Genomic DNA, 17,920 nt, shown 5'->3' on the forward strand with positions numbered 1-17,920 from the left:
ACTCTCCCTCAATTCTTCTAATTCAATCTCTTGTGGTTCTCTTTTTAACCTCTTGATTTTCTTTTCTTTACTCAATTTCTTTTTCCCTCTCCTGTTTTTACAACACACACACACTAATCTCAGTATCAATAGAGCAACAATTATACAAGTTAAGGGAAACAATATTCTACCTATAATAGTACTACCTATTTTTGCAATAAAATCCTTAACAGCTATCATCTTATTAGCTATTTTAGTCCATAACCCTTCAGCTTCAAGTGGTACTAATTCTTCATGCAAATCAGTAATATTTTTGATATAGACCCTCAGGTCTTTACTTTCGTCAGGAATGTAAGTGCAACAATGTTGAACTTTCAGCATTCCACAGACTCCACCCTCCTTGGCCAATAGAATATCAAGGGCAAGTCGATTGTGCATAGACATGGCACGTACGGCACTTAATTCCGTATTCACCAAAAGAAACCCTCCTGCGGTATTTGTCGATAAGCGATCAACCACTGTGGATAGTTTCCGAATTCCATAAGCATTTAAAGAAATTCCCACTGCTGGAATCAAAACCCCAAAAATATCACCCACAATTTCAGACCAAGTTTCTCTCTTAAAACGTGTTAGTAAATTAATATTCTCTTCATCTTCTATTTTATCTATATGAAAGATCTTAGGAAAAACCAGGCCCACATAACACGTGCCATACCAATGGTCAGGCAACTTGTAATAAGCCTTGTTCCCACAAACGTAATACACTCCTGGAAAAATTGTATCTTCTCCACCTCTGAAACCCCAACCTGTTGCAACAAAGTATGTATCATGGCACTCACTAGTCTCCACAAAATATGTATCATATTGGGATTTCCTTCTGGTAATGCATAGTTTACCCTTCTGTGGTGCATCTAGAGCTAAAGTTGGACTAGCCCCATTTTTCAACTCTTTTCCCATCTCAATGTCCCAAATTGTCTCACTCACTTCATATTTCCCTGCTTTCATGCATGTTCAATCTCCTTTCCTCTACCATATCCAGGAAAGCTTTCTCCTCTTCTTTCAGACTGCAAGTTAAATTATTCTTAAAAATATAATCTAATGTTAATCCTTTTTCTTCAATAAAAATTTCACCAAAAGTGTTAGCTTCTTTAGCTGGATTCAGCTCTTTGTTCATTGGCAAGTGCCCAAAAATACTATCTCCGTTAGACATCTTATAATCTATTTTCCCTAACAAATAAAAAACACTACTTAAAATACTACAAGAAATACCATATGTAGCTGGTAAATGGTGATAAGTAACACCCTCTGAAACGGATGCAGGTAATTGCATACAAACGTAGCAATCCCTCACTTCCATTGTTTTCACATATTCATATAACAATTTAGAAAAAACATTACTAGAAAAATTATTAATTGACCTATCTTTGTGTATGTAAGTATTACTATTTCTAATTGGAACTATTTTTTGTGAATTCTTATCTACATTTGTCACATTCTCTGTATGCATCCCAAATTCAACTTTAAAAGTCACTAATAAAACTAAAATACCCCATAGAAGCATTAATAATCCAGTACAGCAGCAGCACATCCTACACCACCTTTTAAAGAAGGCACATCTATTTTGATTATTCTCTATGTTAGCCATTCTTACTACCTTAACTTAACCACTACTACTCCACTACTGAAATTTGAATTTTAAAAAATTCTTCAACGGCCCTTCTCTCCAGTTTCTTCAAATGATCTTCCCGTTCACTTAATCCAAGTAAATCCTTCTTTTATTCAGTTTGGATACTTGTCATTCTTCACTTCACTTTCTTCAACATCAAAATCCTCAGTATCCGTCTCTTCTCCAATGTCAGTCAAGAGTACTTTCAGGATTTCACCAGTATCTTCTTCAACCACTCCTCGTACGGTCTCCTCTGGATTTCCTTGACTTTCCACCTCTTCACTTTCAGGCAGTGTCACATACATCCATTCCGGCGACCTATACTTTTGGTTAGGTTTTCTCACTCTTTTGACTTCTTCTAGTTCTTTCGATTCTTTTGATTCTTCTCCTTCAGCCTTTGAACTTTGACTCGATATTTCATTCACTTGTTCAGCTTTTGATGAATTTGCTCTTATTATTCTGTATCTCACCCTTTTAACTCTGTTGTTAGGCCAACGATCTCCTTTCACAACCTTTTTCGGCTTTATTTCTTTATCACTCCTTTCTCCAATCCAAGTTCTCTTTCTCAGAACTCGACCCTCTGTTTGTTCATTCTCATCATCCGATTCTGCTTCAAGTGCCTTCTGTTTTCGTTTTCTAGCAGTTTTCTTTTCTTCCACAGATTCTTTCACCACTATTTGAGACTTCCCTACTTCTGTCCCTCCTCGAGTCTCCGACACGCAATCTTCTTGCTGTCTACTTGTCCCTTCACCTAGCTCGTCATGAATGTTCCCTACACCTCCTCGGGGGTCTTCCGCAATCTGTCCCTCTCTATCTTCTTCTGACCCTGCTTCTTCAAGTATAATCTCAAGTGGTTCTTGAATCTCCTCCTCTTCTGATTCAGGAGTAGTCTCTGTGAAATTTCTCTTTTCTTTTCTTTTTCCTTCACTGCTTTTTGAAACTTCAGGCTCTCTCACAGAATCTGATCTTTTCTCTGAAACTTGCAGTGGTTCACTTGAAGCTCTTTCTGCTTCTTTTCTCACTGATTCTGTATCCTCATCATTACTGGAATCTGACTCTTCAAAATACTCTTTACCAGTCCCTTCTTTTGGGTTTGGAACTCTCAGAGTATGACTTGCATGTACCCAGTGTTTCACTCCAGCACACTTTACTGCAGTCGTCGTAGTCAGAATAACTTGTCTTGGCCTTCCCCACCTTGGAATCAAGCAATTTCTTCTTCTGTGCACCTTAATCCTCACCCAGTCCCCTGGACTCAGATCATGGGCTTGCTTCTTCTCAAGTGTGGTAGCTTCTTCTCCAACCTGGTGAAACACAGAATGAACGGCGTCAGCCAGGCCTTTACAGTAATCCAAAATCATGTCATCAGTTATTGTCACCAACTTATTTACAGGCACGAATGCATGGCGCATTGCGCGTCCCATGATTATTTCGTGCGGACTCAAACCAGTAGTTCTATCTGGAGTAGATCTCATAGTCATCAGAACTAGAGGTAACACATCTGGCCATTTCATGCCAGTGGCTAAGCACATTTTTCCAATCCTATTCTTGATTGTGCCATTAATCTGTTCAACCACACCAGAAGCCTCTGGTCGGTATGCACAATGTAGCTTCTGCTGTATTTTCAATGCTTCAGAAATTAAACCTATGAGTTCATTTTGAAAGTGTCTACCTCTATCAGACTCAACCGTAACTGGAAACCCGTACCTAGGAATCAACTCCCTTAACAGTAACTTTGCCACTGTTAATCCATCATTTCTTCTAGTCGGGTAAGCTTCCACCCACCTTGAAAACAAACAGACTACCACTAGAACATACCTCAGTCTGTTTACTTGGGGCATTTCAATGAAATCAATCTGCATTCTTGTAAAAGGACCTCCTTCTCTGCCAATTGTTCCCAAACTCACCACTGTCTTTTTCCCAGTGTTAAATTGCTGACAAACTAAACACCTTTGACAGATGCTTTCTGCAATTGTCCTGAACTTTGCATTGTACCAGGTCTGCTTGAACGACCTGACCATCGCATCCCTCCCCAAATGTCCCTGGCCATGATACATCCTTGCCATTGACGACAAGATGGAGTTGGGCATTACTGGTCTGCCATCTCTTTAGACCCAAACATGGTCTGTTTCTCTTGGAGCACATCCTGCCTTAATCCAATCTTTTTTCTCTTCCTCTCCTGCCTCATCCTGTAACTGCTTCACTTCATCCCATGTCTCTAAGACATTAGTAAACATCACAGAGAGAAAAGACATTTCACCCTCTCGGTCCCGATTAATTGACTGATTTGTCTTTGCGCAATATTGTGCTACATCGTTTGCATAACGGTTTCCAACCGTTATAAAATCCTCTCCTAGTCCATGGGCAGCACATTTTACAACTGCTAACTCCTTAGGCAGCTGTATCGCCTCAAGCAATTTACCAATCATTTCAGCATTCTTTATTGGAGTTCCACTCGACGTCAAGAAACCTCTTTGTAGCCAAAGCTGGCCAAAATCATGCACCACTCCAAATCCATACTGACTATCAGTCATCACAGTTGTCCTCAAATCTTTCCCAATTTCGCAAGCTTTTGTCAATGCCACCAATTCAGCAACTTGCGCAGATTTCACTCCTTTCAATGGTGTTGCTTCCATGACCTCTGAAACTTTGCACACCGCATATGCTGCACATAGCACACCATTATCATTTCTCAAGCATGATCCATCCACAAACAACACATGATCACTCTCGGGTAAGGGAAGATCCCTTATGTCTGGTCTCGGTTTTGTACAGTAATCCAGCACATCCAAACAATCATGATCATCTTCCATCCTCACACCCACATTTTCAATATCCGGCAAGAGTGTCGCTGGATTCACATTCACACATCTCTCAAGAGTCACATTTGATGCTCCCAGAATCACCTTTTCATATTTAGTCAACCGACTATGTGACATGTACTGAGTTCTGCTTCTTGTCAAAAGAATTGCCACATTGTGAGGTACGAATACCCTTACAGGATATCCCATTATGATTCCCTCACTCTGTTCCAGGCTTCTGCATGTTGCAGCCACAGATTTTAGACAACCTGGTAAACCCACAGCTACAGGGTCAAGTGTCGATGAGAAGTACGCAATAGGCCTTCTCAGTAATCCATGCTTCTGAATTAACACTGAAAGTGCACATCCATTTCTCTCACTGCAGTACAACTCAAACTCCTTTTCGTAGTCAGGCATACCCAAAGCTGGAGCTTCACACATTTTACTTTTGAGCTCTTCAAATGCTGCCAATTGTTCTGCGTCTAGATCCAATGGATCTGTCATTTCACTTTTTGTCAGTTTAATCAGTGGCTTTGCTATCAGCGAAAAATTAATTATCCACTGACAACAATATCCCACCATACCCAGGAACATTCTCACTTCTCTCTGGGTTTTTGGAGCTTTCATTTCTCTGATTATTCTGATCCTGTCATCAGTCACTTTTCTCAGACCTTTTTCAATATTGTGTCCAAGATAATGCACCTCTTTTTTGCAAAATTGCAATTTGGCTGGAGATACCTTTAATCCTCCATCTGCCAGATGATTCAGTAAAGCTATAGTATCTACTTCACAAGCTTCACGTGTCTTTGATGCCACAAGTAGGTCATCAATATATTGTACTAGTACTGAACTCTCAGGCATGATCAGACTTTCCAACGATCTTTTCAATAACTGATTGAATATCGAAGGACTCTCCGTATACCCCTGTGGGATACGACACCATGCTAAAATACGCTGGCCAAACCTAAATGCAAAAATCGGCTGGCTGTCATGATGTAATGGAATTGAAAAGAACGCATGACACAAATCAATCACTGTATACCACTCAGCATCATGTGGAATTTGATACAGGATCACTGATGGATTTGGCACAATAGGACAACATGCCACCACAATTTGATTAACTTTTCTCATATCCTGCACGATCCTAAATTTCCCATTAGGCTTTTTTAGTCCCATTATCGGTGAATTACACGGACTACTCAGTAGTTCTCTCAGGACTCCTTGCTGAATCATTTTCTCAATTATAGGAGTTATCCCTTCAATTATTTCTGGTGTCATTTTGTACTGAGGAATGTTAGGATATGTAATTCCCTCTTTTACTGCAATTTTCACTGGATCTACATTATTCATCAATCCCACATCCTCTCCAGTAAAATCCCAAACTGCCCTTTTCACTGTGTCTCTCAACTCTTGAGGTAAATCCTCCGGATTAAACACAGCAAATGCACCAATTAACTCACTTTCCCTATTTTCTAGAGTCATTCGGTACAAAACATCGTCATCTGGTGTCTCAAAAGCTATTCCATCTGGTGTACAAAAAATTGTGCAGTTCATCTTGCATAACAAGTCTCTACCTAACAGATTCACTGGACTCGTGTCACAGACAATAAATCTGTGCATGTCTGAAAATTTCCCTATCTGTACTCTTACTGGTTCAGTAAGACGTGTTCTGATTTGTGTATTGGCTACACCAACTACTTGGATTGCTTCATCCGAGAGAGGAAGATTTCTAACATCTGTTGACCTGACAGTTGATCTTGTCGCACCTGTGTCTACCAAAAAAGTAACACTCTCCTCATTTATTTTCCCATCCACAAATGGTCCTGCCTGGTCTATTTCTAGAGTTGCACCAAGTATGCACTCTTCCTCCTCTCTTCGGCACCGTCAATAATCACCCTCAGACTCACTCCCTTCACTCTTTAACAAGTACTGTTGTACCTTGTTAGAACGTCTTGGTTTGTTTACCTGTTCATCATTGTAGAATCCTGAATCCTGATTATACTTTTGTAACCCTCTATTCTGCGGCAAGGGCGGTTTTGGCTCTTGACTCTGCTGTCTCACAACTTTCTGTTGTTGTTGCTGTTGATTATTTCCTTCGTTCTGCACCTGTTGATTTAAGGATTTACCCTCATTATTCACTAATGGTGGATTGGTACACTCAGATCTCCAATGTCCCAGTTGGCCACAGTTGTGACATGGGAACTTTTTTTTCGCTTCCTCCAGACTTCCCTTTCCTTTTCCTGCATATCTAGGTCTATTCCCTGCATTATTTCCTGGATTATTCGCTTGTTCCACTAACTGCGCTTCCTGTCTTTCCGCAACTTTCACTTGTGCCCACATTGCTTTCTCTTTCAGCTTTCTTTGTTTTGCTTCAATTTCATCACTAAAGTATTTTGCATGTCTCAGAATCTCATCTACTTTCTTACTCTGCCAATCCACTGTATGCTCACGAATTCTCTCACCAATTTCAGGTCTAAGGCCATATACAAATCTGTATACAAAATGACTCAAATCTTTGTCACCCAGGTGTTCATCTCCACTGAATTGTTTAAAAGCCAGTATCAACCTCTCGTAAAAAGCATGAACTGATTCTTTTGCTTCCTGTTGTGTTCGATCTATTTTAACCCAGTCTGTCTCTTTTGCAGGAACTTTACTCTTCAGGTATACCATCACCTGATCATACTTTCTCATTACTTCCGGATCTGGTGCCCCTGTTCTTGGGTCTCTTGGATACTCCTCAGTAGGCCAACTCACAACTATTTTACACTCAGTCCACAAGTCTGCTGGAACAATTATATCAAACAGATTATTCAGGTCAACCCACAGCACTTTTGACAATTTCACAAACCTGTCTACCTGCCTATACCACTCGACGGGCTTTTCTCTCAATCGAGGGAAATCATTCGTAAATGATAAAATATCCTGTCTGGTCCATGGAACATGTACATATCCTCCTCCAGGTATCTCTCTCATAGGATAATTATCCACTGGTTTCTCCTTTTCTCTCACTGGAAATGCTGAATAAGTTGTTCTATCTTCAGATTCCTCTCTTTTCTTATACCACCTATCCTTCCACTTTTCTACATCACCCCATCTTCGCAATAATGCTACCATTTCCTTGATCTGTCCTGTTCTACCAGTAGCATTCAAATTCTCAATGTCCTTCTCTGTAAAATCCATCCTGTAGGTTTTTTGTAAAGCCTTCACTTTATCAATGTCAACTCCCTGTTCATTTGCTATCGCTCTTAGCCTATCATGTGTATTCCTTGCTCTCCAGGTGATGTTTTTACACATGAACATTAATTCCCCATCATGATGACTCTTCAGAATTTCTGTTGGAACTGTTCCTGTAACAAGCTCTTCTAATTCTATACGTAACCTAGCCACATCAATAACTTGTGAATCCTTATCCTTTTTCTGAAGAACCTTCATCCAATCATTCAAATCTTCAACTGTTATTTCAGCAGTTTTTCTCACTGGAACTACTCTTTTCTGCGGTTCTAAAATTGGCATCCCTGAACAACTAGGTTCACTAGCATCCAGTATTTCACTACATGTGTCATGTCTGGTTTGTCTCAGGTCACTTCTTTCTGTTCTTTTACTCGAATCTCCTGAAGGACCAACTGAATTTGTCAAATTATTCCCAACACATGGAACCACCAGTCCATTTTCACCTGTCCTCTGTTTGTCAAACACAGGAATAACCGGACCTATAGTTACAGGCACCGTAACGGCTTCCAGATTCTTCGTTAACTCCCTAATTTTCTCAGTCAGTTCTGTTGTGGTTCTGGCTAATTGTCTGGCATTTTCATCACTACCTCGATTCTCTCTCTCCCTGAAAGAATTACTACCTCTTGATTCAGGTGTCACTTTTTCTTTCTCAATAATACAAACTGTATCTCTTATCGGAGAAACAACTGGTGTACTCTCATCTGGTTCTGGTCTATATGGAGGTGGTCTCTTGTAAATCATGTCATTCAAGACCTCATCCTCATACTCTCCATATCTTCTCATTTCTGACTCAGGAACTCTTTCTACTCCCCCTTCAACTGTTCTCATTGGATATAATCCCTCTGACATACTAGCATCTCGCCATCTTTTCATTCGATCATGATGAGTCTCACGATCATGTCTCCTCCCAAACATGTACCTGTAATAACCTCCAGATCTCTGTTTTTCTCGCTCATGAACTTCCTCTTCCCATTCCACTAAAGCCTCAAACTGTGTAGGTCTTGGTTTCGGGTCTAGACATAACATCTTTTCCCGTAAATTTCTCAACACGGCCAGATTAAATGAACCATGTTCTGGAAATGCTAGAACACCATCTTCTTTAGTATACCTAACCCAGTTCTCCAACCATATACAGGTATGATACCCATATTTCGCAGCCATGAAGGATGCAGGTGTTTTCGCTGGAGGTAGCAACTCACCCTCTCTCGTCTTAACCTCTTTATCCTTGCTAAACCACTGTTTCATTTTTCCAAAGAATGTTTTCTTCTTTTTCTCTTCTTGGTAATACATTTTAGCGCTTACCAAAAACTCTCTACTCTTTCCGTATTATAAATATACAATACGAGCTTTTCAACCAATAACAGCGCGACTCACACTAACGCACCAATCCTGGAGCGTCTACGTCACTAAACAGCTCTTCCAATCCTTGCGCGACTCACACTAACGCACCAATCCCAGCGCGAACCCTATTCTGATCCACTATCCAATCAGAGCGCGGTCTTTCTGACGTCAACAGTCGCTGCAGTCGCTTGTCTCCTGTCTTCTGTCACTCGTCTACCCCTCCTTTACAAAATCTCTCAGTAGACTTTGTGTCAAAATTTCTACAAAATCTATTAGTTACGACATAAAAACATCTCCATTGTCTGCTTCGCTAACCACACAATAGTAAAAGAGAGTCTATTTCTCAAGAGTCAACAAACTTTCATACATCTCATAACTGTTTCCTCTAGGACTTGTCCAAAGAGTCTTACAATCAATAAATGTATATGCATCCACGCACATTCATACAAGAAAAAATATAGTACATGCACACAGAATCCTGCTTCCCGAGAACAGCGCACAATCTGTCCCACTACAGAATTATAACATACATCAACTAAGCAACTTTCCCTGCCCAGTTCCTCAAACAAGCTCAGAGAATACCTATTACTCCTCCCGCAATAAGCTTTAACGGAAATCCTTTACGGATCCCTGGGACTTAAGACCAGAGTTTCACAGATAACCTTCACTACCATACACACTCCTTATATACCAGAAATATATTCTAATAGTAACATACAATAATGTCACTGATTCCGAACCCAGACAATGTGACGCGCGACTTCAATTGTCACACGTTATTCCTTACAATTCCGTCTTTCCCGAGAGCAGCATATACTTTCCTCTGCCCTACTACGGAACTGCTACCAGCTTCCAAATTCCAGAAGCACTACATATAACTCAACATGACGACTCCAACATATAGTATTAGTACATATACCAATATCGACCAAAAATCAATAATCAATAAGCTAATGTACAAGCAATCTTATCAGATCAAGACAATCATCAAAAACCATCCTACTTCTGCTACCAGGAAATTGATAGAGATCAGGGTATCTATAATATTCCCACTACCACGGATAGAGTAATCTCACAGTTACACGCACATACATTCATCATACGCTAGGGCCCATTTCACTAACACACGCTCAAATACTCTACCGGCAATAAACCTGTGGAAAGAAACACCTAAACACCCTGCATCTATATCGGGGTCGATAAGATCTGGTTTTTGTGACTGTCCTCAAACAATAAACATAATCTATACAACATATACAATAATGATCAAAAATGTAAACCCAATAATTGACAAGAAAGAATATCCAACACCATGTTTAAAATTATATTGCTTTATCTAAATTAGTCAAAGAAATCAATCAGAATAAATCATTTTCTCATAGTTACCTATTCTAGCTAAATGTCAGAACGGGTCAGGACAAGTCTCTCGGTAAAAGTCTCTCAAGACAAAGTCCTTTCAGCATCGATCCTCAGCAACGCAGATTCGGTACGCGGCAAAGGCAAATGGCAAGTGGCAAGAAACCTCTCTAAGCTAACATTTTTATAATGCTTCGAACAAAGGAAAGATACATTAGAAACATAAGAAAAAATAGTAATGTCCGCTGAATCACTGAGCAGAGCGAGAAGGAAAGGATGTAACATCGCTACATTTGAAAATCTCCGCTCAGGAAAAGTTCACAAAATGAAGACTACGGAACAGGAACCAAGAAACCAAAAAAGTATCTAGTTAGTTCAACTTCTCCTCAGCAATCGAGCCATAGTTCACAGTCTTTCTCTAAGGCTCCTTTGTTTCCCAAGGCTGCCAAGGACGTTCCATTTCTTTTGGAGATCTCCCAAAACTGCTGCTGTCCTCATGGAAAGTTTCTCAAGCAAGGACTATGGTCAGTTGACTTCAGGACCATTTCCAGCAGGGGTCTCCCTCGTCACAGTTTTCATATTATAAATCACAGCCAGGCTCACAAATCAGCCATCTTGGCTTAGGCCACCATAGGCCACAATAGACCATCTTAATTAAAAGACAAAAACAATCGTTACTACAGCATAGTGATTAAACAGTGTTAATCCCACTAATACCCTTATGTGTATGTATTTATCTAGCTCTTGCGACATAGAAAAGCATTAATTCGGAAAGCGTTTTGTGCTCAAAAATAAACAGCACACAGCAACGTTTAAACATGAAAACACGCACGTTATTTTAAAACAGCACGTTTATGCTCACCCTCGTGTAACTTTCTCTTATGTTAAGACAAACGGATTGATTAATATAAACACACTTGCACAAGACAAATAATTAATTGTTAATTATTAATAAATTAATAAAACGCATAGACATGCCAGAGCTTCAAAAACCAATGAATTTTCAAACTGAAAACTCTGCTCCAGCAATCACTGACCAATGAGCATCAGAGCTGTCCACCCCTAAACCCAGAAAGCAGAAACAAACCCTACAATAGCTATAGCTGAGGGACGTATTAACATATACAATGTGTGACTGTATCACTTTCTTACCGGAAGAAAAGTCACAACCCTATCATAATACTTATCCCCACCAGAATTATTTTTTAATCTAGTTTCCAAAGCAGAGAGCACAGGCACCAACTTTCTTAGATATGTGCATGAAAATATATGTCCTGTATTCAGTGCACCTTATCATTTACACAGCAAAGTCATGCAAAACCATGTCTATCAACTTGTTTATCTTTCACTGGAAGGAAGCAGTGAATGTTTGTGGCAATGTATAAGCCTCCATTTATTTATTTATCCATGTATGCCTTTTTTTAATTTTCATATTTACAGAGCGCAAAACTAACTGCAAAGAAATATTTTACAGAAACCAAATTGGTCATACAGCACAAACATAATAGTTAACAGTGTGGTCAGAAGGGAATTTAGAGATAGGATGGGGAAGATCAGACAACTACAAGGGTTAGGAGGGAATAAACCGGGATATGTTTTGTCTTGAGTTTCTTCCTGAAGAACAGAAGGGTTGGATTTCACCTGATGGCACCAGGGAAGGAATTCCAGATTTTAGGGGGCAGCCACAATGATTGCTTTAATAAATATTAAATTATATTTGCCACGCAATAAAACAGACTCTTATGGGATGTAAAGTTTGCTTTAACAAGTCATGCACTCTGAAGCTATCATCCTTTACATATGGATCTCATCAATTTAATAACAGAGATCATGTATAATATAGAATGCATGTGTCTGTGATACAATGAAGAACGCGTGCCATGAGAGAGGTGACCAGTTTTGTATTAAGGAACTGCACAAAAGAGTGATCATGATTTGATTTTTCAGTGCCCAGGAGCAGCCTAAAATACAATAAAAGAACTAGACATCACCACACACAAAAAAAAGTGAAATGATGATCTATTAGAGGCAAGTTTACTTGTTATACATTCATATATTAAAGAGTAGTTGAGCTTGTAAATAGCACAAAAGTACAACATTTTGAAACAATTTGTTTGATGGATTTTAAATTGACTGTTTTCAGTGCGTAAAACAGATCTTCTGAGGGCATTTGTTTAAAGTAATAATGCTCTGGGATCTAAGCTCTGACCAGGGCAACATCTGTTTTTGAATTATACCAACATCCTGGTATCTTTTGGACCTTTAAACAAGTTGTTCCTCCTATTCAACACCTTTTTAAAAGCTGCTCATGTCACATGGGACACAAACATCTGGTGCCTATGCCGCAGCGTCTTGGGTGTCAGATGGCCCACCACATTTAGAGTGGGGCTTCCGATTCTGTTTTGTCCTGCGTGAGATCGCCATGCCCAACATGGTAGTCCGGGACAAGAAAAAATGAATAATATCTCTAACGTGTTAAGAGAAAACTCCCAACATGTCATGGCAATTGATTTTATATTTTTCAGGAACTCCCGAAATTGCAATAACGTGCTTACTTGATTTCAGTAGAAGCACTTTTACCAAAATTCTCCACCAACTGTGCAGGGAATCTTTTGTGGGCTGGTGGGTCAGCATGGGGCCAGCAACCCACACAAGCAGTTTGGTGAGCGTCTAGATATTTATACTTTCTCTTTAGGATATTTAAAAAGTGAAAACACCCTTTTCTTCTAAATTTGATTTAGTAGGCCATAGGTTTGTTTAAAAATGCAAAGACAAAAAACATACAAGTCCCTCTCAAGTGGTTTACGTCATTTAAGCAGAAACTATTCGCATCATTATTCCATTTTGCTGTAAAGCCTAAAATGTCTACATAATTAACCTAAATTTGATATACCCCAGTTATTTTGATGGGCTGCATAAGTCAATCTAGACGGGACTACTTTATGCTTATAACATTGTTTTGCAGACATCTTTTAACCAACATGTTCCTGTGAATCAAACCAGTTTCTTCAAGTTCTACCTGAGTCTAGTATTTACTCTTTGCTATCATCAGGCCTTGTTTAAGAGGAGTCTCCAGTTCTTCCCTTACCTAATTTAATCCTAGTATCAACAGAAAACAAGGTAGATGTATGGCTTGATTACATTTCACTAAGACCTTAGGACCTTCTCATGAACTCTTGCTGCGGGATTCAACCTTAGTCTCGCTGAGAATGAAATCTCCCTCTAAGCCGGTTTAATCACAATAGATCGTGCTCTCAACTCATTAAGGGGTATAAGAGGGGAATCCATTGTAAACTGCAAATTCATTGCAAACATTGTTCTGGGTCAATGGTAGATGTTTTACGTTTGCTGAGCTCCACAGTTCATCCGCATACAAGGCACCCTGGAATGTGATAAGAGGGACCAATGGACTTAAATATGTGTTAACAAGGTATGTGAACAATGGTCATTATCATATGATGGTATAATCATATGATACTCTGCCTGGACAGACCAGGTGCCTCAATTGTTTGACCTCAGATCAAGACAATAAAAATATCGATTGTTTAAGAGTTTAAATCACTCATGCAGTGTGTCCTATGTTCACTGATATTGATCATATAATTGTCTTATAGAAGAGCTGACTCAGTATGCACTGCAAGAATGAATGAAATTGAGTGTAGAGAACCTGAATTTACAGCAGTTAAAAAGGCAGTAAGATCTATTTTGTGTACCTGCACTTGTGGTCAATTAAATAGAGCGGTACCGTGAGAGAAGCCAGCAGTATAGAGCACTATAGAGTCCTTGCACGCGCACCTTAAATTCAAGGATCATAGAGTGAGTTATTTTAATTAATGCAAGGTTGTTTTGTGACTCCACAGGTACAGATCATGACCCTGAACCCAGCTCTCTCTTCATGGAACCCCAACCATTTCCAGAGCCAACAGAGAACTTGCAGCCGGGGGAGACCCCCACGAGCGCAGCCCCCAGCACGTTGCTTCCCAGCACAGTATGGACAGTAGCGCCCACCGAAGCATCACCCACGCCAGTCACGTCGCCACGTCAACGGGTAAGAGTACAGCCATGTCTGATAATGAGGATGGCCAGCCGGCCCTGTACTGATCACCGAGGGACGATTTCTGAGACACCAAATATACCATTACATTATTCTGTATTGACTTTAATTCTACTACTCCTAATATCTGTGATGTTTAATAACCTATGAACAGGGACTTGCATTCTGTAATTGAGTTGACCGAGGGTCATAGCCCAAAGGAGGTATCTGTAAGAGTGAAGCCTGGTATGTTGTCCCTCATATCTTGGAATGTGGCTGGTCTTGGGTCTAAGGTAGCTTTGCCTGATTGGAACCAACTCATTGAGGATTATGATTTTTGTTTGTTCCAAGAGACCCCATCTGTGGATTCTATCAACAGGCCAAGCGAACTTAATTTTTTATTCCGGCAATCCCTAGTCCCAGGGGAGGAGCTTCTGGTGGCCTAAGCATGTGGGTCAGAGCTTCGTTTAATTGCCAAATCCACCAGCTTAGATTTGATTTGCTGGACATTCTGGGCATTCAGCTCAAAAGTGTGAATAACCATGAGATCTTCATTTTCAATGTTTACATAAGAGGGGTTCGAGGAGGCTTTTTACATAAGAGGGGTCAGAGGAGGCTTTTTACATAAGAGGGGTCAGAGGAGGCGTTTTACATAAGAGGGGTCAGAGGAGGCTTTTTACATAAGTGGGGTCAAAGGAGGCTTTTTAAATAAGAGGGGTCAAAAGAGGCTTGCCATCTTGCACTCGTCAAGTGCTCAAAGGCTATCTTGAACAGCGTTCTTATCGACACTACCTTATCCTGGTGGGTGATTTTAACACAACATTTGAGCCCCTTAATAATGATGATGTCTACCTGACTAGAGATGAGAATGCTGCATGGGCTGTTCCCCTCTGGACGTTCCACCCACTAATATTTGGTCACAATAGCTCTCCAACTGAAGGGTCTGTCTATTGAGCTTGGACTCAGGGCTGTCAATGGTTGAATAAAATCTGACTCAAAAGTGGCTCATATGTTCAACAAATTAAATTGCATGAGTAGAATCAATTATATTTTAGTGGACTTAAGACTCTGGTTGTGTGTCGTTGATATGGTCATACTAGAAAGGTCAGAAAGTGGCTATAATCCTCTGTCCCTGACTATGCTGGCTCTTTGTGATAGCATTCTCTTCGATCCATGTTCGTTCTCCTATACTAGGGACATTGTTTTATCATCTGATATGCGTCATTTAAAGTGGCATCAGGTGGTAGCTTGCCTGGCCATCTTATTAGGTGTAAAAAATGATCTCCAAGACGTTCTCTCACAAATTGAAGGAGGCCTCATCTGTACCATTGATCAAATGACTCTTATTCGCACAGCCTTTTTTTAGTGTATTTTCCTCACTTTTCCATTTCTGGTACACCTAAAAGGAACTGTACCACCAAAAACTGTCTATGGTTTAATAAGGAATGCCACCAGCTCAAGCACTATTTGGCTAAGGCCATTAAAGCCAATGACATTGCATGTGTCCCTTTGATTAGGAAAGCCTACAAGGTGGCTATAGCTAACGCAGACAAAACAATTGACATGAACAGAGGTGGAGGGATCTCAAGGATGACTCTGTTGGCAGATATTCTCCTAAATTGTGGTTATTGGTTTCATGAGGTGGAAACTCTACTGTTCTGGAATCCACAAACAGCGTTGCTCCTTCAGATTGCTTTGACTGCTTGCGGACGTTATACTGCGATGATGCTGCAAGTATTTAACCAGGATATTTTCTCTGCTTTACTTACCTTGATTTGCTCCTTGCCCCTATTTGATATTTCTGACATCACCCAATCACTAAAAGCTGTTACGTGAGGCAGGGCTGCGGGGCTGGTTGGCATCCCAGCCAATATATTTTTAACTGATATGGAGACTTGGTCACAATATATTTTAATTCTTGCCAACGCTATCACTGAGGGGGATCCCATCCCTGATTTCTGGAAGGGTGCTGTAGCCTTGTCTATCCATAAAAGAGGAGACATATCCCAACCAACCAACTATAGACCTATTAATTTAGTAGGTTGTGTTCAAAACGTTTTTTGTCGTAGCGTTCTGTCTAAAATTCAGGATTGGATCCTAATCTGCAAGGGCAACCTCTATGTTGCCTTTGTCGATTTAAAATCTGCTTTTGACATGGTCCCCCACTCTAGTCTTTGGGAAGCTCTTACTGATATGCGTATGCTCCTGATAGCTTGTTGCTCATGATACGTTTGCACGAGGGAATCAGATAGGGGTAAAAGGGCCAGCTGACTGGAGTGTACCGGTTTCTAAAGGTGCCCGCCAGGGTTGTGTATTGGCCCCAACGCTGTTTTCGTTATACAATAACAATTTAGTGCATTTTTTGTCCCAGGTTGACGCGGATGCATATAGGAAGGGATAACCAGATGGACAGTGTTTTGTCTTGGAGGTATTGATGGAACATTTATGTATGTTTTATGTTCCATTTCTATGGAGAACAATTTGGGCTGTACAGAGTGCTGTGAAAGCCTAGCTTCCTGACGCTGTAATGTCTGAAGTATTTGAGTAATGTTATTCATAAAATGGAGAAAAAATAATGATCATGCAACTGTGTATTGGATCCTTTGTAATTTTTGTGTTATGGAACATGGGATGCCGAGGTATAGGCTGCTGGCATAATCGACCATCAGCATTCCAAAGGAGATAATGGTCTGTAGTTTCAGGTGATGCATTGGGTAGATTTTGTTTCTAGTAATTGTATTAACATGCACAGATAAAGTTAGGTTTGAATCCAGGTCACTTTAAGATTTCTTACTTCATTCGATGTTGCTGATAGGCCCTCCAATTCCTTGGGGTTTCCATTGTCACACAATTCATGATCTCGGTTTTTGGGAAGTTGAGTTTAAGATAGGTGATAAGCATACATTAATCTATGGAGAGGTGGTGTTTGTGCCATGTAGTTGCATTTCTATCCACAGGATTTTCCAGTTTCAGGCTGGCTGCTGTGTCATCTGTGTACTTGCTTCAGGTGAAAGTGAATGATATGAATAGCTCTACTAAGGAGCAAGACAGAGATTAAACAGAAGTCGGAGATGATTGAGACTGTAGTACCCTGTTGGGTAAGGAGTGAGGGGAAGAGGAGAATGTAGGCTTAGATACCAGGCTTTGTCTATCGTTGAAATAAGTGGAGTTCCATTTTATTGTATTCTCCATGTGGTGAGCTCTTCTGGTCTCTATCTGCAACTTTTGATGCTGTAAAAGTTGCAGACAGGTCAAAAGGTAACAGTGTAGGCAACCCTTTCAGCTTCAGGTCGTCCAGTAGCTACCAGTGCCGTCTCTGTGCCTCTGCCCGGGCAGAATCAACATTGTTATTCAGAGAGTAGATTATTCACAGCACCAAAAAGATGGCTGTCTGTAGGGTATAGCAAGGGAGAGAGGATGAATGGTAGAGGGACTGGGTGTACAGGACCAGGGATGAAGAGTTATCTGAAGGATGCAGGTGGGTGGGAGTGGAGGGTACAGGCAATCAAAGTG

At 40.4% G+C, this 17,920-nt stretch overlaps 1 protein-coding gene across 3 annotated transcripts in view; it reads left to right on the forward strand.

The window, feature by feature from the left end:
* Positions 1-17,920, forward strand: part of DRAXIN (dorsal inhibitory axon guidance protein) — a 202,949-nt gene that overhangs the window by 164,729 nt on the left and 20,300 nt on the right. For all 3 annotated transcript variants that reach the window (XM_085615397.1, XM_085615407.1, XM_085615401.1), the window contains exon 3: positions 14,235-14,422. In XM_085615397.1, the coding sequence (XP_085471523.1) occupies positions 14,235-14,422 (188 nt within the window). The remainder of the gene's footprint in view (positions 1-14,234; positions 14,423-17,920) is intronic.

This window comes from Triturus cristatus, chromosome 1_2 (genome assembly GCF_964204655.1).
Source record: "Triturus cristatus chromosome 1_2, aTriCri1.1, whole genome shotgun sequence".
Taxonomy (NCBI): Eukaryota; Metazoa; Chordata; class Amphibia; order Caudata; family Salamandridae; genus Triturus; species Triturus cristatus.